The 18088-nt window shown below is 41.7% G+C and overlaps 4 protein-coding genes across 5 annotated transcripts; 2 read left to right on the top strand and 2 right to left on the bottom strand.

Annotated features, from left to right (window-relative positions):
• The first annotated feature begins 363 nt into the window (after positions 1-363).
• Positions 364-4544, top strand: LOC135624653 (non-specific phospholipase C6-like). The gene is made up of 4 exons (XM_065128482.1): positions 364-538; positions 646-1857; positions 2217-2393; positions 3936-4544. Exons 2-4 carry the CDS (start codon positions 783-785, stop codon positions 4229-4231), a joined length of 1548 nt encoding a protein of 515 aa, XP_064984554.1. The 5' UTR covers positions 364-538; positions 646-782; the 3' UTR covers positions 4232-4544.
• Positions 4545-7758: 3214 nt separating this feature from the next.
• On the bottom strand, positions 7759-9874 carry LOC135624656 (nuclear transport factor 2B-like). Its single transcript, XM_065128486.1, has 2 exons — positions 9510-9874; positions 7759-8090 (listed from the first exon to the last, which is right to left on the bottom strand). Exons 1-2 carry the CDS (start codon positions 9804-9806, stop codon positions 8016-8018), a joined length of 372 nt encoding a protein of 123 aa, XP_064984558.1. The 5' UTR covers positions 9807-9874; the 3' UTR covers positions 7759-8015.
• A 1129-nt stretch (positions 9875-11003) lies between these two features.
• On the top strand, positions 11004-12379 carry LOC135624655 (nuclear transcription factor Y subunit C-1-like). Of its 2 annotated transcripts, none has more exons than XM_065128484.1 (3): positions 11004-11200; positions 11306-11407; positions 11553-12379. In XM_065128484.1, the coding sequence occupies exon 3, from the start codon at positions 11606-11608 to the stop codon at positions 12266-12268; it is 663 nt and encodes a 220-aa protein (XP_064984556.1). In that variant the 5' UTR covers positions 11004-11200; positions 11306-11407; positions 11553-11605; the 3' UTR covers positions 12269-12379. The 2 variants fall into 2 exon arrangements, with proteins under 2 accessions (XP_064984556.1, XP_064984557.1); XM_065128485.1 differs by having other exon boundaries at positions 11309-11407.
• A 3164-nt stretch (positions 12380-15543) lies between these two features.
• LOC135624654 (acetolactate synthase 1, chloroplastic-like) lies at positions 15544-17686 on the bottom strand. The gene has a single exon (XM_065128483.1). It carries the CDS (start codon positions 17639-17641, stop codon positions 15674-15676), a length of 1968 nt encoding a protein of 655 aa, XP_064984555.1. The 5' UTR covers positions 17642-17686; the 3' UTR covers positions 15544-15673.
• Positions 17687-18088: the final 402 nt, after the last annotated feature.

Raw genomic sequence — 18088 nt, forward strand, 5'->3', positions numbered from 1 at the left:
TGCATCATGTGGTTTGAGTTCTAAAACAATGGTTTGGATCCTCCTCCCCATTGCATTCCAATGGGCGGACTAAGAAATATATATATATATATATATATACACATTTTTTACCTTTGTAAAGAAATAATTAATTAGATACTTTCTTCCTGTACAGAAAGGCTGTGATGGAAAAAGATCAGAGGGGAAAACAGTTGGCCTCATCCGATGTGGGGCGGCACAAGTTTGGAGTTTCCTCCATGAACATTGGCATCCTTCACTGGCACCGTCAATCCGTGGTCTACAAATCAATCATGTGGGCCGCAGAGGTTTCTCACCGCAAGCAAAATCTAATGTCTAAAGAATTGATCTTGTCATGCAATTTCCAGTGTTGGATTTCTGTAATGGCATACTGTTCACTGTTGGTCTCTGTCCTCGTGGTCTTTGACCATTTGGCCTCTTCCTCGGCATCATCTGCTCGTAACACTCCATGAAACCAAAATTAGGCTTTCTCGATTTGTGCAGAAGCAACCTACCCTGTATCGTTCACCGTGTCCTTGCGGTAGTGTCACTCTCTTCCTACTTTACCTTCTTCGTTTGATGCTGCTCTCCTCGTCCCTCAATCTCTTCTGCCTCTGCCACTGATCCATCATCTTGAACTCTGCTAAGCTGCCAGGACTGAGAAAGCTTTCTCACGATGTCTTTGGTGCATAGAAAAGCTCTGCTCCAGAGAAGAATTTAGAAGATCCGTGGAGTTCAGGCAAGATTTCAAAGATCTGTTCTAGCTGCAGAGAGGCTACCATACCATGCAAGGATCCGAGCACCAGCTCCGCGTTCTTCTCTTTCTCATCGTCGCCTCGCTCCTCCACCACCCCTGCTGTTCCGATGCAGCAAGGCGGCCAATTAAGAGCGTTGTGGTGCTGGTCTTGGAGAACAGGTCCTTCGACCACATGCTTGGCTGGATGAAGCAGTCCATCAACCCATCCATCGACGGCCTCACGGGTAGAGAATGCAATCCTCACTCCACTGATGACCCCAAGTCTCAGCTCATCTGTGTCTCCGACGACGCGCAGTTCGTCGACCCGGATCCAGGCCACTCCTTCGAGGATGTCGTGCAACAAGTGTTTGGCTCCGGTGCCGTTCCTTCCATGTCCGGTTTCGTTCAGCAGGCGCTGACCATCTCGCGGAACCTGTCGAGCACTGTCATGAAGGGGTTCAACCCCGAGAGCGTCCCGGTCTTCGCAGCCTTGGTACAAGAATTCGCGGTGTTCGATCGTTGGTTCTCGTCGATTCCCGGGCCAACGCAGCCCAACAGGCTGTTCGTGTACTCGGCAACCTCCCACGGCGCGATACGCCATGACAAGTTCAACCTACTTTTGGGCTATCCACAGAAGACCATCTTCGACTCGCTCCAAGAAGATGGACTGGACTTTGGTATCTACTTCAAGAACATACCCACTACTCTGTTCTACAGGAATTTGAGGAGGTTGAAGTACATTTCCAAGTTCCATTTCTTCTCGACATTCAAGGATCACGCGAGGAGAGGGAAGCTGCCAAGCTTGAGTGTTATAGAGCCGAGGTACTTTGATTTGTTGGAGCATCCAGCGGATGACGATCACCCTTCTCATGATGTTGCTAATGGACAGAAGTTGGTGAAGGAGGTGTATGAAGCACTGAGGTCAAGCCCGCAGTGGAATGAGAGCCTTTTGATAATTACTTATGATGAGCATGGGGGCTTTTATGATCATGTTGCGACACCTTATGAGGGTGTTCCAAATCCAGATGGAATTATGGGACCAGATCCTTTCTTCTTTAAGTTTGACAGATTGGGAGTTCGAATTCCGACAATTATGGTTTCTCCTTGGATCAAGAAAGGAACAGGTATGCTCTTCTGTCTTGAATAAGATCTATTATGGCTATTTACGATCCCACATTCTCAAATAGAAGAGCAAAGCATGTGTTTTCTTCTCTGTATCGTAGTTTAAGTAGTTTCTGTAGAAGAAAGCTAGTTACCTACCTGTAATTTGCTTGTTTGTCGAAAAGAAGGTTTTTTTTCTGTAAGCAGTTGATCGTTTGCCATCATCTGTTTTCCCGAGTGAAATGAACATGGGAGGTCATATTTACTTCGGTGAAATGGTCCCGATATGTCTTATTTTCATGGTATTAGTGGTATTTATTGTTTGGTTGCCTCTCTTGCCATTTGAATACTACTTACAGTTTGGGGGTCTAAATTTGGGCAGTGATGAGCAGACCACATGGACCAAGTTCAACCTCAGAATTCGAGCACTCATCGATTCCTGCAACCATAAAGAAATTGTTCAAACTTAAATCAGATTTCTTGACGAAGAGGGATGCATGGGCTGGCACCTTCGAAGACATTGTGGGACATTTAACCTCGCCTAGAACAGATTGTCCTGGTATGCTTGTTAAAATGTCCTTTTATTTCCTCAACTTTTGGTCCTCTGATACTGCATATAACAGTTATTTTCAGCTTTCGAATAAGTCTGAATTTGCTTACAAGATACATAGAAATTTAGAAGCTAAGAGTAGTAATTAATTTCTTGATATGGCTAAAATTCCAGTGATCTAGCAAGAGGTGTCCAATCCATCTCTGAAAGCTATGTTTTATTATCTCTGCCTCTATTTAATTATTCTGGAGGCCATGATGAAGGTTATAGTTGCTGATCCACTTATCTCCATATATTTGTTTCAACCACTATGAAATAGACAGAACATGATTAAAGAATGCAGCAATTGAATTGACGATTTGTACACGAAATATGCCACTTCCCCTAAATTAGAGCAGCAAGAAGCAATTAGTTTTTCACAAGGTCCTAGGATTGAATCCCGCCTTCGTCACTTACCCTTTGCAAAAAAAGAAGCAATTAGTTAGTCTAGTATAAAAAACAAAATAATGGGAAGATTTAGAAGAATCAACAAGTTATGTTGGTCAAATTACTACAACCTAGTGCAGGGTATCAGATGTTATTAATTATAAGGTTGACCAGTAAGCCCTTTTCATTTAGAAGAGATAAGTTGAGAGCCTAAGGGAGTGACAATCCTTTTCTTTCTTCTTTTTCCTTACTCTATTGAAGGGAAATCTTGCTTGCTATTTGAGCTACAGAAACATACGTTTCCTTTTCTCTGTCTCCTCTCCTTTTCTTGCATCTGAATTTGCTCCTTGTTGTGCCCCGTAAGCATTGAACTAAAGATTTGTCATGTAGCCACAAAAGATCTTTTCTATCGTGGTACAAACTATTCTAAGACATATTATCTTGTTCAGTGAAAGGAAATTGGATCATTACTCCAATATGTTCAAGATGAGCATTTGGTTATTTTCTTTGAACTTTTCTTGTATCGGATTATGAGAAGATACCATATCACCCCGTTGAGTAAGGGTTGCCGCTATGGAATTTGGCAATGACATGTGATGCCCTTGTGCTTGCATGGTTCAAGCATTGGCCTATTCTTGTATTGGCCCTCTGCAAGACTTGATACGAAGCGTGTCGGTATCATCCCTAATGTGATACATGCCAACCTATGTTAATCAATGCTGATTGGCACTGTAGTCCTTGCCACTGTGTAAGTGTTATCATTATAAATTAATTCTAAATTTCTAATTGGTTTCCACCTTGGTGTAAAGAATTGTTGCTACTTCTTATTATGTGTTCAGAATTGAAAAAGAAAGCATTTCATGTTTCATTGTGATGACAAAGAAGAAATGAGACTGACTCACTCATATACTACCAATTGGGAAATTACAAGTGTATTGCAATGCTGCAAGTTGAAGTCCTTACATGTGCTTACAGTATTATACTTTGTTAAAATAATATATCAATTTGACAACTATGACTATTCTGGGCAGATGGGCAAATAGTTTTGAAGGATGCTTTCTGCTCAACTTAATGTCAACAGAGAAAAGTTGTGCTTGATTTCATACTTTTTTTGTCCTTTTGCAGAAGTATTACCTGATGTTCCTCCTCTGAGAAACATCGATGCAAAAGAAGATAGGTTGCTTTCTGAGTTTCAGAGAGAGTTGGCTGAGTTAGCAGCCGTCCTTAATGGCGACTATTTCTTGAGCAGCTTCAGCCATGAAACAAGCAAGCAAATGAAGGTCAGGGAGGCCAGTGCATATGTAAATGGAGCTGTTTCAAGATTTTTAGAAGCCGGAAAACAGGCCATGAGGTTAGGAGCCGATGGTTCAGCTATTGTAAATATGAGGTCATCTCTGACTCGTACAACCAGATCCCCATGACCGAAAAAAATTTCAATCGTATCAGTGTTTCTTCTGTATCATGCTCCCAATCTATACAAAGAATGGCCTGCATCTACTCAGGATTGTCTTCTAACTCAGTCAAGAGAAGAGATGGTCATGAGCGTCTTTCAGAGTGCATGCAACTATTTGTTTTATTTGTGTGTGTGTGTTCCTTTGATCTTGTGCTTGCAGTGCAAGTAAGTTGTCTTTGTTGAGATAGGTAAGAACCGAATGTAATGGTACAGACAAAACTCATATTGAGATAATCGTCGATTGCCTATTGTGCTAGTATGCAAATTGCATTCTCCTTTCATGCCTTCTAGTTTGAAGATGAAAAAGCATCAACAATCTTTAAAGAACTAAAAGTGTTGTTGTTGTCTGCTCAGAAGAGGTTTTTTCTCAAGCAACTTGATACAGAAAATCTATGCTTTATCGTGTACTTAAAACAACTTTGTGGTGAGGACAGATACTTTACAGATTAGAGTTGTGATGATATGATGTCAAGTTGTCAACAGTCATTACAAACAGCCAAACTGTGGCAACTTTTTCTTGTATATGATTACATGCATATCTATACAGAAATTAAGAATCTTGAGTTTCTACAGGATTCTGTTAGTTTCATTAGCAAAACCTTATTTAGAGAAGAAAATTGAAGTCCTTGCTAGTTTCATTGATGATTGTGATCAAATTGGTGAGATGAATTCTAGTTTACGATCAAATGGAGCATATGATTGTCGTGGAATTGAAGTTCTCCTTTTGGTGAGAAAAATGGAATTGGAAGTTTGTGTTGCTGATGCCCAAAGCTAATCACTATCTCTCTCTTTGTTGCAATTCAATAAATATTCAAGGATTATTTACAGGAGAAAGCACAAAGAACTGAGTACACATCAGCTCAAAATGTACAAGAACAAAAACTTGATCTCCTGTGAAAATGTTTGGAGTTTCCTATGAGTTGACTGAGGAGGTTGTCGTTCACCATCTGATGTTTGTCTTGAAAGGAGAATTTAATGACTGCAAACATGAATGGATGATGTTAATATAAGATGACCAAGACAACTATATGGCAGTAGAAACTATAGATGAGAATTCTGCTAACCTTTGAAGAGAAAAAGAAGAATGCAGCTGTCACCTTCCTCACCCTTCTTTCTAGGATTTCTTAGTGAAAATTATAGTGAGGTTTCTCTTTTTCAATAAAAATGTAGGAGATAAAAGTGTTAAGAAGTTAAAGTATATTTTAAAATATTACAAATTAATATCTTACCTTTTAAATAAGATTAGACAGAGTTCCAGGAATTCTTGAAAATTTTCAAATTGACGTCTTACCTTTTAAATAAGATTAAATAGAGTTATAGAGATTAAGGATTCGTATATTTTATTTCTATAAATAGATGAAATTATAGATCTATCCAAGCATCAAGTATTCAAATTATAAAGCTAAAGTATAATAATCATTTAAAGATATGTAAATGTTTTTTTTTTAAGAAATTCAATATTGTTTTTCTTTTCCGTCTTGATTTCTTCTTCTTCTATTTGATTTGATTTTGAACTAGTAGTATCTTGTTACCACTATTTGAGAAAGAAATGTACTAACATATGATTCCTCTATTTCTTCGTAGAAGAAGAAATTTAGAAAATATTAATATTATATGAAAATATTCATTTAAAAAATGATATGAACCTCAAAAATTATCATATGGTAAGATAATGATCACGGGAAGAAGATAGATATGTAGATAGTATGTTCAACTTAGATCATATGATTATCCAATTTATAGCCCATAGAAATATGTTTCTATGATACACTAGCATGAACATGAAGAATAAAAATGAATTTGATCAAGGGGCACAAATCTTTAGGAAGCATCCACATTGTTGATAACATAGCAAATCTTTGTTTTCTTCTTGATGCAAAAAGTAAAAACATTAATTCAAATGCTAAGTCACTGATGTGTCAGAGTAGTTGACAAATATTTTCTAATTAATGTTGAAATTTTAATAGTAACAATTTGATGGACAGACAATTTATGAAGACAAGATTGGGAATCAACCATCCACTAAATCTTTTTGGTTCCAATCATGCATGCATTTTGATGGGGTAAAAAATAAGAAAGCAAATTGAGTTGATGGGTGGATGGGATGAAAAGAACAACAGAATAAATAGTAAACCTCATTGATTAATAGAATAAACCAATGATTTATTCTACTTGAAAATGATCATATCGATTTAAATACAGTTTTTTGGGCTGTCCAAAAAACATTGATTGATAGAATTCTGCAGGCATATTATAAGCCAATAGTTGGTCTGCATTATCTTCCAAAGAAAAAGTTAAATGAGACATTAATTGCTTGTCATATGTTCTAGATATTATTTTTCTTCAAAAAAAAATTGTCCTTTCTTAAAGATATAATTTGGTGATCATGAATCACAATGACTCAAATTATTAGAAAAGGTCCAAATATAATCCTTAATATACTCTCAGCATTCATTGTTGAGGAGGTCTTTAGTTTCTTGGGGCAAATGTAGTCCTTTTTAAGTGAACTTGTTCATGGATCCTTGTAATGACTTCGGACCATAATGTAAGGTTTATTTACAAGAACAAAGCACAATATTTATGATTACATACTTTCTACATATATATTTGTTCAAGATGAAGAAAAATCTTGATGTTCCTGTGAAAGGTTGAACACATAGTATCCGAGTACAAATTTGCTTTTGTAGATTCAACCGCTTCTCTCCAAATGGCTGTGAATAGTTCATAGCAACATCATCTAATGTTTGTCTCCAAGACAATTTCACGAGTCTTCTTTCGCCTCCAACTGTGAAACATACAGAACATTAAAAAAGTATATTGTCAGCACCAAGATTCGTAATACTGTACCATATCGATATTTCGATTTGGGCTCGGTACCGATACGGTACAGTGTACCGAACACTGTAGCACTGCAATACAGGTGCTACAGTGTACTGATGCACTGTATACTGTACTGTAACAGTACACTGTACTGCTACAGTACGGACCGGTACAAGACGGTCTGCATATCGTTGACCTATCGGATCGGTACGTACCGCTTATATCGGGCGGTACGACAGACACTAGTCAGCACATGACAAATTAGAGGAAATTAAGATGGAGAAATAGAAACCACAGTTTACCTTTGAAAACAAAAATAAAGAATGCATGACCAAATTCTGAGGGTTGTCTTCTTCCTAATCCTTGGCTACATTAGTTCTTAGAGGACATTATGGTTGTTATTCTCTTCCTTAAGGAAAGAGAACGAATCTGAAATAAGAGATTGAGTAGGTTAAATCAGTAAGAATTCATGTGAACAAAACTCCAATTTATTTATGATTTTAATAAACATTGATTTTTCTTTGTTTTATTTTTCATCCTATTATTTATGGATGATAATTTTCTTACTTCCTTCAGACTGCATAAATGCAATATTAATTTTCTATTTTTGTTACTGACAGTCTAATATTAAAATGTAATCAAATTTCACTTGTCCATACCAAAACATGCCTGCGGTGAACCAAAAGGCATCATCGATCGAATGCCACAGAATTAACTCAAAAAGAATCTGACAGTAACACAATCCATCGGTTTCATCACAAACACTATCCCCCTTGAAGAGGCAAGATTATGTAGAAAAGGTTCAGTTCCTTTCTCGGAACCACCATCGATGTTCACAACAACAATCTTCTCTAAATTGGAGATCTACTACACAAAGCAGCTTCTTCTCCTGTCATCCAAACACCACACTCCAGACGGTATAAAAGATCTGCTCAGGCATAGTTCAGGCGAAATATGTCATTCAGCACGTAGAAGCTCCCCTGCGGCGTCGGCATCAGATGGAACATCTACAGATTATAATCAATACCACGGTCAGCAATAGGTCATTGATTAGGCAACAATGACAAACAATAACAATAATCTAAACACTATCAGAATGAAAGGTGGTTTTAAGACTAGGCTCAACTGTATGAAGGATTCTTCAATAAGTTCATAGAGCCACTCAGGAATTCTAATATTTGCAGAGAAACATATTATAGAATTCCATGCAGTAGAATAAAAACCAACCAAGCCTATTACTAAATATTCAAATGCATAACACTTCCAAATAATAAGTCAAAGCAGCATAACAGAAAAAGGAAAGCAGGAAAAGAGAGCAAGAGGTAAAAACATGTTTGAACTACAGACACAGAAAATAATCAAATACAGTGGCATGCGACAAATTTGTCGTTGAAGAGAATTATTAACAGGTGCTTTTGTAGGTTTTATCGAGAATCAAGCACCTTCGTGTGAAACATGTATAAACTCCAACATCAAAAAGCATCCAGCATCCAATATAGTTATCAGATGGTAACTGCATATTGTCTACCTCTTTGGAATTGAACATAAATGGTCATTTAGACAGACGACCTCAAGCAGTTTGCGAAATTATATGATGTTAAAAGACCCATATTAATGCTGTTTTGAACACACCTGCCATTGGCCCCCACAAAAACAAACCTCAGTATGGTCATTCTTCATTCTTAACACAAGAGCTTACCGATGAATGAACACATCCCAGTTACTCGAAGATGTCTAATGACCAATATAGTTATAAATTAAATATCACACAAAGTTCATCATATGGTCTATAATAAATCAAGTCAAGGTGTGTTTCAAAGAATCTCTCTCACAAAGATATGCATTTGCTCTGGACATAGAACTTCTAAAATCAGTGACATGAATGGCTATAAAGACAATCTTACATTTACATTGCAGAGAATATATTTCAGATCTCAGACAAGTTAACACTAAGACGATTCAAACGTGTTGCAAAAATTACCCATACAAGTTAACACTAAGATGTCAGTCTGCCTTACAAGGTAATTGAGAACACATTTGCTTCTCAAATAATCATAATTGAGCAGAAGTATCTATAGAGCCTCCAGGATCTCGATCCCATATCTTGTTGCATCGGTGACGGATCATAAAGACTCAACTCCATAATTTTCTCTCGGTGTAAAGACCAGAAAAAGGTGCAAAAGGGATTAAATTTGGCAACCATTGGCCTACAATTGCGCGGACAAGAAAGAACCCTGGATCAGATCATCTTCATCGATCAAACCCTAGAACCATGGGCATGTTTACAAACTAGAAGCATTCGCTTATGTCACCAGATATAATCCAATAAAATCCATAAATTCGTCATGGACATTAGAACACTGAAAGAGAACGAATCATGACGAAAGTTAAAATGAAGCCTAGAATGTAGAGGGCGAGAGAGAAACCTGGCTGAACTTGAGGGGGTGTTGCTCGCCGCCGAGCTGGAGGGAGCCGCTGACGAAGACGAGCATGCCGCCTGAGGGTCCCGAGGGCTGGCAGTCGACGGTGGCGATGGCGTGGGCGCACTGCTGGAAGGGAAGGGAGGACAGTTTGGCGACGATAGCGGCGGCGCCCTGGATCTTGTCGCCCTCGAAGGTGAGCATGGAGGCGTCCTGGTAAAGCCCCCCGAGCGCCGCCCGGCTGCTGTCGAACGTCCGGTAGTAGTGCTCCACGAACGCCTTCGCCACCGCGTCCGGATCCATCACCGCCTTGACCGCCAATCAAAGTACAGGGACGGCAACTCTCTCTCTCTCTCTCTCTCTCTCTCTCTCTCTCTCTCTCTCTCTATCGTATTTGAGTTCATCTAAGAACGCGTATACACGACGCTGGAGGCCCATTTTTATTATTTAGGGCCCATTAACACATAGGTTGGGCCTAGTCTCGGCCTTTTATGTTGGGCCTCCATGTGGACGTCAAATCTCGTGCAAAGAGTTTCTCCTGCGTCGTCCTCCGGAGGAAGGGGCAAGTAGAAACCTTCAGAAGAATTCTCAGTGAGGTTGAGAACGTTGACCTAATTCCGACATCAGAAAGTGCAGAAGCGAATAGCTCGCTTGCACGAAAAACAATTCCAAGCTGCTGCAGCTGTTGTTGATGGAGCTATCAGAGCCAAGAAGAAGAGATGCCCACACAGGGGAAGCTCTTCACCTTTGATGCAGGAACTGTTAAATTGTTCTGCATGCACCTACTGGCACACACCTTGGTTTAAGCAATTGCAGTTTATCTTGAGCCTAATTTATAAGACAGGGATTGTCTACACCACAGTATCATTAATCTCAAACTCTTCTAACTCTGGGTGTTTGATTTTTGTCAGGTTTGTTTCTGCTCGCAAGAAGAGTTGGCCACATTTTCTCCCAATAGAGAGATCAATGTAGACCAGTATTGTTTCCTGTGGTTTTGAAGTCAACACATAATATTTGTATTTGGACTTTCTGTGAAGCTTCTCATTCTGGACAGGCAGTGGTATCCTATCCACCCCAAAATGGAATTTAGCCACTCTCATTTGCAGATGGAGCTGTTCACAGTCACGTCTCTTGTGTTGGATGACTGCAGATCAGAGTAACCCAGTGTTGCTTTGCTCCTGTTTAGATGATGGCAGCTAAACATAAGGGACAAATCAGAGATGGAGGCCGAGCTGTTAAACACATACATGAGGATGATGTAGCAGCAGTAGGCTAAGATATCAGTGGAGCATGCAGTACTAGGCTCAATTCTACTCATAATTTTCTCTTTTTGTCAGTAAATCTCCTCAGAGACAATACAAAGAAGAAAGCTGAAATATCTCTAGTCTACCTCTGCACATAGAAGCTGTGGAGGATGAGGCTCTTACTTCTTAGCAGTCCACATCTTATCCTTTTCCCCTATCACTATATCCCCCACCTTCTCAACCTCATTGAAAGTCTGAGGTCTACTCATTTTAAGCTCACACCTCGTTCTTGCTTCCATCTGCAGGATCAGAGAGCACTGACGCCATGTTGAAGCTGACCCATTCCTCCATAGCTTTGCCACTGTAAAAGAGACAGAAGCTATTGGGGGGGAAAAGGCAGAAAGATTCAAGTCTAGAGGCAGCAAAGAAAGCCTCTTGTTTCCTGATATCAAGGTAAAAGAGATTCTCTCCTGCCAAGTCTGAACCAATCCAGTTCGAGTCCAGATTTCACTTGCGATCTGTTATCTTACGAAGATTAATTGCGTTTTTTTCTGTCAGAAGAATCGATGATGAGCAGTAAAAGACTGTACTTTTTATTCCATTTGCTGCTTTCTTCAAGAATCTGATTCCGTGTGAAGATAAAGCTCAAGATTCATAAAGGTAGAATTGCTCTCCTATCCGTAGCCTACTCTAATATAAGAAAGATTATTCTGTGTCCATAAGAAGTAAGATATTGTATGTTGAAGACATCCCACAACAGTTGGCGAAGAGCTCATGTTAGCTCCATTGCTTATTCTCTTACTAGGCTTGAACACACACAACTCCTCTGAGCTTATACGTCCGGAGAAGGAGCGTAGAATGGATAACCAGCCGCCACACTCGTATCCACAAGCCCCCTTCCATCACCTCCTCCAGCAGCAGCACCAGCAGCTCCAGATGTTCTGGAACTACCAGCGGCAGGAGATCGAGCACGCCACCGACTTCAAGAACCACCAGCTCCCCCTGGCGCGCATCAAGAAGATCATGAAGGCCGACGAGGACGTCCGCATGATATCAGCGGAGGCCCCGATACTCTTCGCCAAGGCCTGCGAGCTCTTCATCCTCGAGCTGACGATCCGCTCGTGGCTCCACGCGGAGGAGAACAAGCGCCGGACCCTGCAGAAGAACGACATCGCCGCGGCCATCTCGAGGACCGACATATTTGATTTCCTCGTCGACATTGTGCCGAGGGAGGAGATAAAGGAGGAGGCGCTGGGACTGGTAGGAGGAAGCGGCGAGGGTGGCGCGACCGCCGGCGTGCCGTACTACTACCCTCCGGTGGGACAGCCGGGGCCAGGAGTGATTATGGGACAGCCTGCGGTGGCCGGAATAGATCCGGCGATCTACGTTCAGCAACCGGCGCAGGCTTGGCAGCCATTGTGGCACCAGGGGCTGCCGGAGGACGGCACTGGTCAGGGGTTGGATGGCTCAGGGTATGCTGCTGCTCCACCACCACCACCCCCGGCGCCGCCCAGTTCCTAGCGAGGAAGAAACATACACAAATGTCGCTTCTCTTCCATGTTTTTGTTGCTTCATTGCTCATGTCCGTTGATTAAGATTTTATGTCATGCTCATGTATATTCGTTCTCTCTATATCGCTTGCATGATTTACCGAAAGGATTTGATCAGCACAGGAATCCAAGGTTCTTAAGGAGAGCTATAATTCCAAAAGACCAAGATCCATTTTGGATTTAGCTAAAGCTCACGTTGATTTCTCTTGTTCTCATTAGATCCGCCATCACTAGTTCTTCGTAGTAGATATGATGCAACTGTGAGAATCTTGACCCTAACAAGAGCATCAGTCTCTCGTCAGAGTAGATCTTCTTCATCGGCATAATTAAGTGGAGAGGCCACAGATTACAGGACCATGTAGGCGTCATGCAACCTAAAAGGCATCCTCCTCAACTCAGTCACATTGTCATCCAATTATTCGTACGAAAGATGGGGGGGGCCAAAAGCAGCAGATTGCTTCTTATTAATCTTGCAGGAATTCATATGAAGTAATAAGAAGTTGTGAAGATAATCTTTCTTCAGTTTCCTGTTGCTAATTCTCTTGTCAGAATGCATGTGTATGCAGTAATTTGGAGTATCAGAAACAATACGAGTGTATGACAGCTTAAAAGAGCAGTCAGCTGAACCTGAGAAAAAGCTGTGGAAAAAGGTGCTCGAATTGATTCTTCTCTACCATTAACGAGTCTGAGAAGATGACAACGAGAAACACGGTTAAGCATATGGATTGGGCATCAAAGTAGAACCAGGTGATGAATCACTGGATGCAGATGCACTTCTCTGTCTGATGTTCTAAGTCTAGCTGACGGGAATTAGATGAATTTTGGCTATAAATCTCAAACTTGGTTCCATCAATAAGAAGATATTTGTTATCCTGCTAAAAAACCCTGGTCTGAGTTACTGCAACAAGTTCAAGGGGATTTATGATGCAGATCAATGTTTAGGACAGTCAAGCATGCAGGATTCAAATAGCAAAAGCATCCATGTTTTTCTTTTCGTTCCATTAATCTTTCTTGTTGGAGTCGAAAAGCTTCGAGTGGTTTGTCCTCAACTGAGTCTTGTTTATCATGACAACATGAAAATAAAAAGAAAAATCAGATTTCCTGTTTCAGTTGGAATCCTCATTGTCTTTGATCACAAAAGAGTAGTGTTTATGCTAGTCCTTCAATTTCTAATCGAATAATAAAGCAAAAACAAAAATGATGGCTCATGCTTTCTGGTGCCATGCATAAATAACTGGCAAGACTGGGTTGATGATGAAGGCCAAGGACATGTCTAATGGAGATGAAAGACTAATAGTTGACTGTGTAAATGGTTATATTCTAGCATTAGACATCAGAACATCCAAACACTTGTTTTTCTTCTTGGTGATTGCCTAAATGTTGTGTGTCTTCGTAGGAGAAGAATCTTATAACTACACATTACCTGACCTCCTCCAAGGTCAAAATGCAGAAAGAACAAGAATTCATACCTGATCCTGAGAGATTGATTTTTCTGATCATATACATTATGGAGTCATGTTGCATGTTACTACAAAATCAGAGACCTGGACTCTTGAGGAATACACACCACCAAGTTTTCCATCTCAAAAGTAAGATCAATGTTAAACCAGAAACAAACAACTCAGGCAACATGTTGAAACAATACAAGAAGGCTGAAGCCATATAGTAACAGGAAAAATGAACTGGTGAAAGAAAAAAAGAAGGAAACTACTGTTCCTTTCATGTGCCAATGCATGAGGGACATGAAGCCTCAAAAATTTCATGCAAGGACTGGGAAGAAGGAAATTTTGGACATCAGAGTCAGATGGTCCAAGACCCAGTTTCTTTCAGATGAGGAGATAAATTGAGAGGCCAAGACAACTCAGAACTTCCACCCAAATCCATATCCTGCTAAGATCAAGCAAGACCACACAATTTTGATCTCTGAGCTGCATCCTTCTCATCCAACTGAGCCATAGCTGTGTAAAGCCAGGAAGGTATACATCAAAGTTCTCAGAATTGATGGAACAGTGGTGCAAGTGGCAGCGTTCATTTCCACATACTAAATTATTGCATCATATTAGAGGAATTGATGGCTCGGCTTTCTGTTCAATCCATCTTGGATCAGGAATTAATAAAACCACACACAGATCTGAATCTATAATAGTTTGAACTAGAATATATCTAGCCTGCACTGATAGGTCAAATTTACATTATCTAAAGATCTACTTGATTTGTCCTAAACAATAATTTTGAATGAAAAGGCTCCAAAACCAATTCTGGAAATTTCAGTCCACAGCAGAAAGAGCATGTACTACATCGATAAAAAAACAACAGTAGGATAGAGAACATTTGAGTTTTCGTTTCTCGAGTTAAATATCTGAACAGTCAGCAGAATCCTACACAAAAATATATACAAACCTAAACAACTCTGACTTAAAACCTTCATTAACCCAATATGTTCTTAAAAATATATATAATAAAAAGGACAATTTCCATTTGAATCAAAAGGACCCAATTCTCAACATGAATTGGACTAAACAAGAACAACTACTATAAGACTGATGTAAAGCTTAAGAAAAAGATCCTAGACTATGTATCTTTTATTTATCCACACAATCTTACTCTTTGTCTGTAAAAATGCAAGAAAACCATGCCTCTGAATTCGATTACTACCTTGTTTATAGTTCATTATTTCCTGGACCAGATCTTTGTTCTCAGATTCATTTAGCATAGATTCATTCAGGTTAACTTAAGAAAGCATGTAAAATAAATACCCAAAGTAAAAGAAAATTTGTTTGGAAAAAGAGAAAGGACAAAGCAGCACATGCAGCTGCAAACCTTTTCCCTGCACGTTTGCTTACATTGATTCATTGGTGCAAGTACACTTGAACTACAAATTCATCCTATCATGACTCAGCCCGATGAGTTAACTAATTCATTACTTGGTAGACTGAATTATTACATGAATCAACTGAAGTAATTTCTGGAATAAAGCATTATAACCACCATTTCTGCCAGCAAAGATAAATCTTCAGATGTTTATTGAGTAAAAACCTAAGTTAGAATCAAGAAATGGAAGCAAAACAATGAAATTCTATTCTGATGGAACTTAAACAAGCAGAAAACTGTTCCAAAGATCATGTAGCAAAATCCGTAAAGTGGGCAGCAAGAATACTCAACAATACCAAATAAGTGATAGCAAACAAAACAAAGAAAAGCTAATTACCAAAATGCACAAAAAGACAGGAAAAATAGGTCAACCAATTCTCAAAGTTCACAGATGTGACTATAGCCAAAGCTCATTGTAACAACACGAAAGCCAGCACTACATATTTCCTGACTTCACAGTTCGAAGCCATAACAGAACAGAACTGATTACCTAAATTAAAATATATTAGTGTGGTGGCGTTCTTCCATCTCCATCGAGGATCATATCCTTAAATGCACCGCCACTAGGAATCATAGGCAACACATGCTCCTCATGTGGCACGATCACATCCAACAAGTAGGGTCCTGGTGTCTTCAGCATCTTCCTGATTGCTTCCCTGACCTCGCTCTTCTTTGTCACACGGGCAGCAGGTATACCATACGCTTCTGTGATTTTCAAGAAATCAGGAAATATCTCACTCTCGTTTGCTGGGTTCCCCAAATAAGTATGTCCCCTGTTGCTACGGTAGAATCGATCCTCCCATTGCACAACCATGCCCAAATGCTGGTTGTTCAACACCATCATCTTGACAGGGAGATTCTCTATCCGAATCATAGCCAACTCCTGAGCATTCATCTGGAAACTCCCATCCCCATCAATGTCGACGACAGTAACTCCTGGGTTCCCAACGGCTGCACCGGCAGCTGCTGGTAAACCAAACCCCATAGCACCTAGTCCGCCCGATGTCAGCCACTGGCGTGCCCTCTTGTATGAGTAATACTGTGCGGCCCACATCTGGTGCTGCCCAACACCAGTGGAAATGATTGCTTCCCCATTCGTCAGTTCGTCAAGCACCTGAATTGCATACTGGGGAGGAATCAGATCCCCAAAAGTCTTATAGCTCAATGGGTATGTCTTCTTCAGTTGGTCCAGCTCTTTCCTCCAGGTGGAAAAATCGAACTTTTGATGAATCCCACTCTCCTCCATCAATGCATTCATCCCCTGCAGAGCCAGCCTCACATCAGCACATAATGAAACATGTGGCTGCTTGTTCTTCCCGATCTCAGCCGGATCTATATCGATGTGCACAATCTTTGCCCTGCTAGCAAAAGCTTCAAGCTTTCCAGTCACACGATCGTCGAACCTGACGCCAAGTGCGAGCAAGAGGTCAGCTTTATCGACCGAATAGTTGGCATAGACAGTCCCGTGCATTCCCAACATCTTCAACGATAGCTCCGCATCGGTGGGATAGACCCCGAGACCCATCAGGGTACTCGCGATGGGGATGCCAGTAAGGTCCGCAAACCGGCGAAGCTCCTCGCTGGAGTTCAAGCAGCCGCCACCAACATAGAGAACCGGGCGATGGGATTCGGACACAAGGCGGATGATTTGGTCAAGCAGACAACGTGAAGGAGGCTTAGGGAGGCGGGAGATGTATCCGGGAAGGCGTAGCGGCGGGTCCCAAACAGGGATGGCAAGCTGCTGCTGAATGTCCTTGGGGATGTCGACCAGCACCGGGCCAGGGCGGCCAGTGCTGGCGACAAAGAAGGCTTCTTTAATGATGCGAGGAATGTCATCGACGTTAAGGACCAGGTAGTTGTGTTTGGTGATGGATCTGGTGACCTCGACAATGGGGGTCTCCTGGAAGGCGTCCGTACCGATCATGCGGCGGGGAACCTGGCCGGTGATGGCGACGAGGGGGACGGAGTCGAGGAGCGCGTCCGCGAAGCCGGAGACGAGGTTGGTAGCGCCGGGGCCGGAGGTGGCTATGCACACGCCCGGGCGGCCGGTGGAGCGGGCGTAACCGGAGGCGGCGAAGATCTCGCCCTGCTCGTGGCGGAGGAGGTGATTGGTGATGGATGGGGAGCGGGTGAGGGCCTGGTGGATCTCCATGGAGGCGCCTCCAGGGTAGGCGAACAGATCGGTGACGCCCTCCCGCTCGAGGGCCTCGACAAGGATGTCAGAGCCCTTGCGGGGTTCGTCGGGGGCAAAGTTACGGAGGAGGGGGACAGCGGTGGTAGCGGCGGTGGAGGCGGCGGCGGAGGGGGTCTGTTGGCGGTCCGCGGACGCGGAGATGGCCCGAACATTGCGGTGGCTCGGGGAGAGGGACAGGAGAGGCTTGGGGAAGGGGACCAAGAGACGGGATGCAGCGGAGAATGGCCAGAGGGAGGGCTTCGAGGGAGCGATCGCGGCCCCCGCCGTAGAGGAGGCCATACTGGGTTCCCTGAGGAGCGAGGGAGCTAGCGAGCGAGAGGCTGGCGAACATTTGAGGCGAAGGTATTTATATCGAGGAGATCGGACGAGTGGCTGAGATTGAAAACCGTAGACGGGAGGGGTATCGTCACCGCAATTGAGTTGACCGCTTCGTTAACCTAATAAGTTCTGAAATGTTTATTTCTTCCTATATATATATTCGAGATAAGAAACGCTAGCAAATGCGACTCGAGCTCAGACGTTCGTCTGATTTCGATCCTACGATGCCCATATTTCGTCGCTGGATCGAGCACAGTCTTAATACATAAACAAAATAAGAAAGGCAAACTTCTACAGCTTAATTAATGGCACGAAATCGTTAAATAAGTTACATTTCAAAGGTGCATTTATCTACCATAAGTACGATCAAGATACTTCATTAAATCTCCCGGTGGACTTACCGACGCG

This window comes from Musa acuminata, chromosome BXJ2-10 (assembly GCF_036884655.1).
Source record: "Musa acuminata AAA Group cultivar baxijiao chromosome BXJ2-10, Cavendish_Baxijiao_AAA, whole genome shotgun sequence".
In the NCBI taxonomy this organism is placed as follows: Eukaryota; Viridiplantae; Streptophyta; class Magnoliopsida; order Zingiberales; family Musaceae; genus Musa; species Musa acuminata.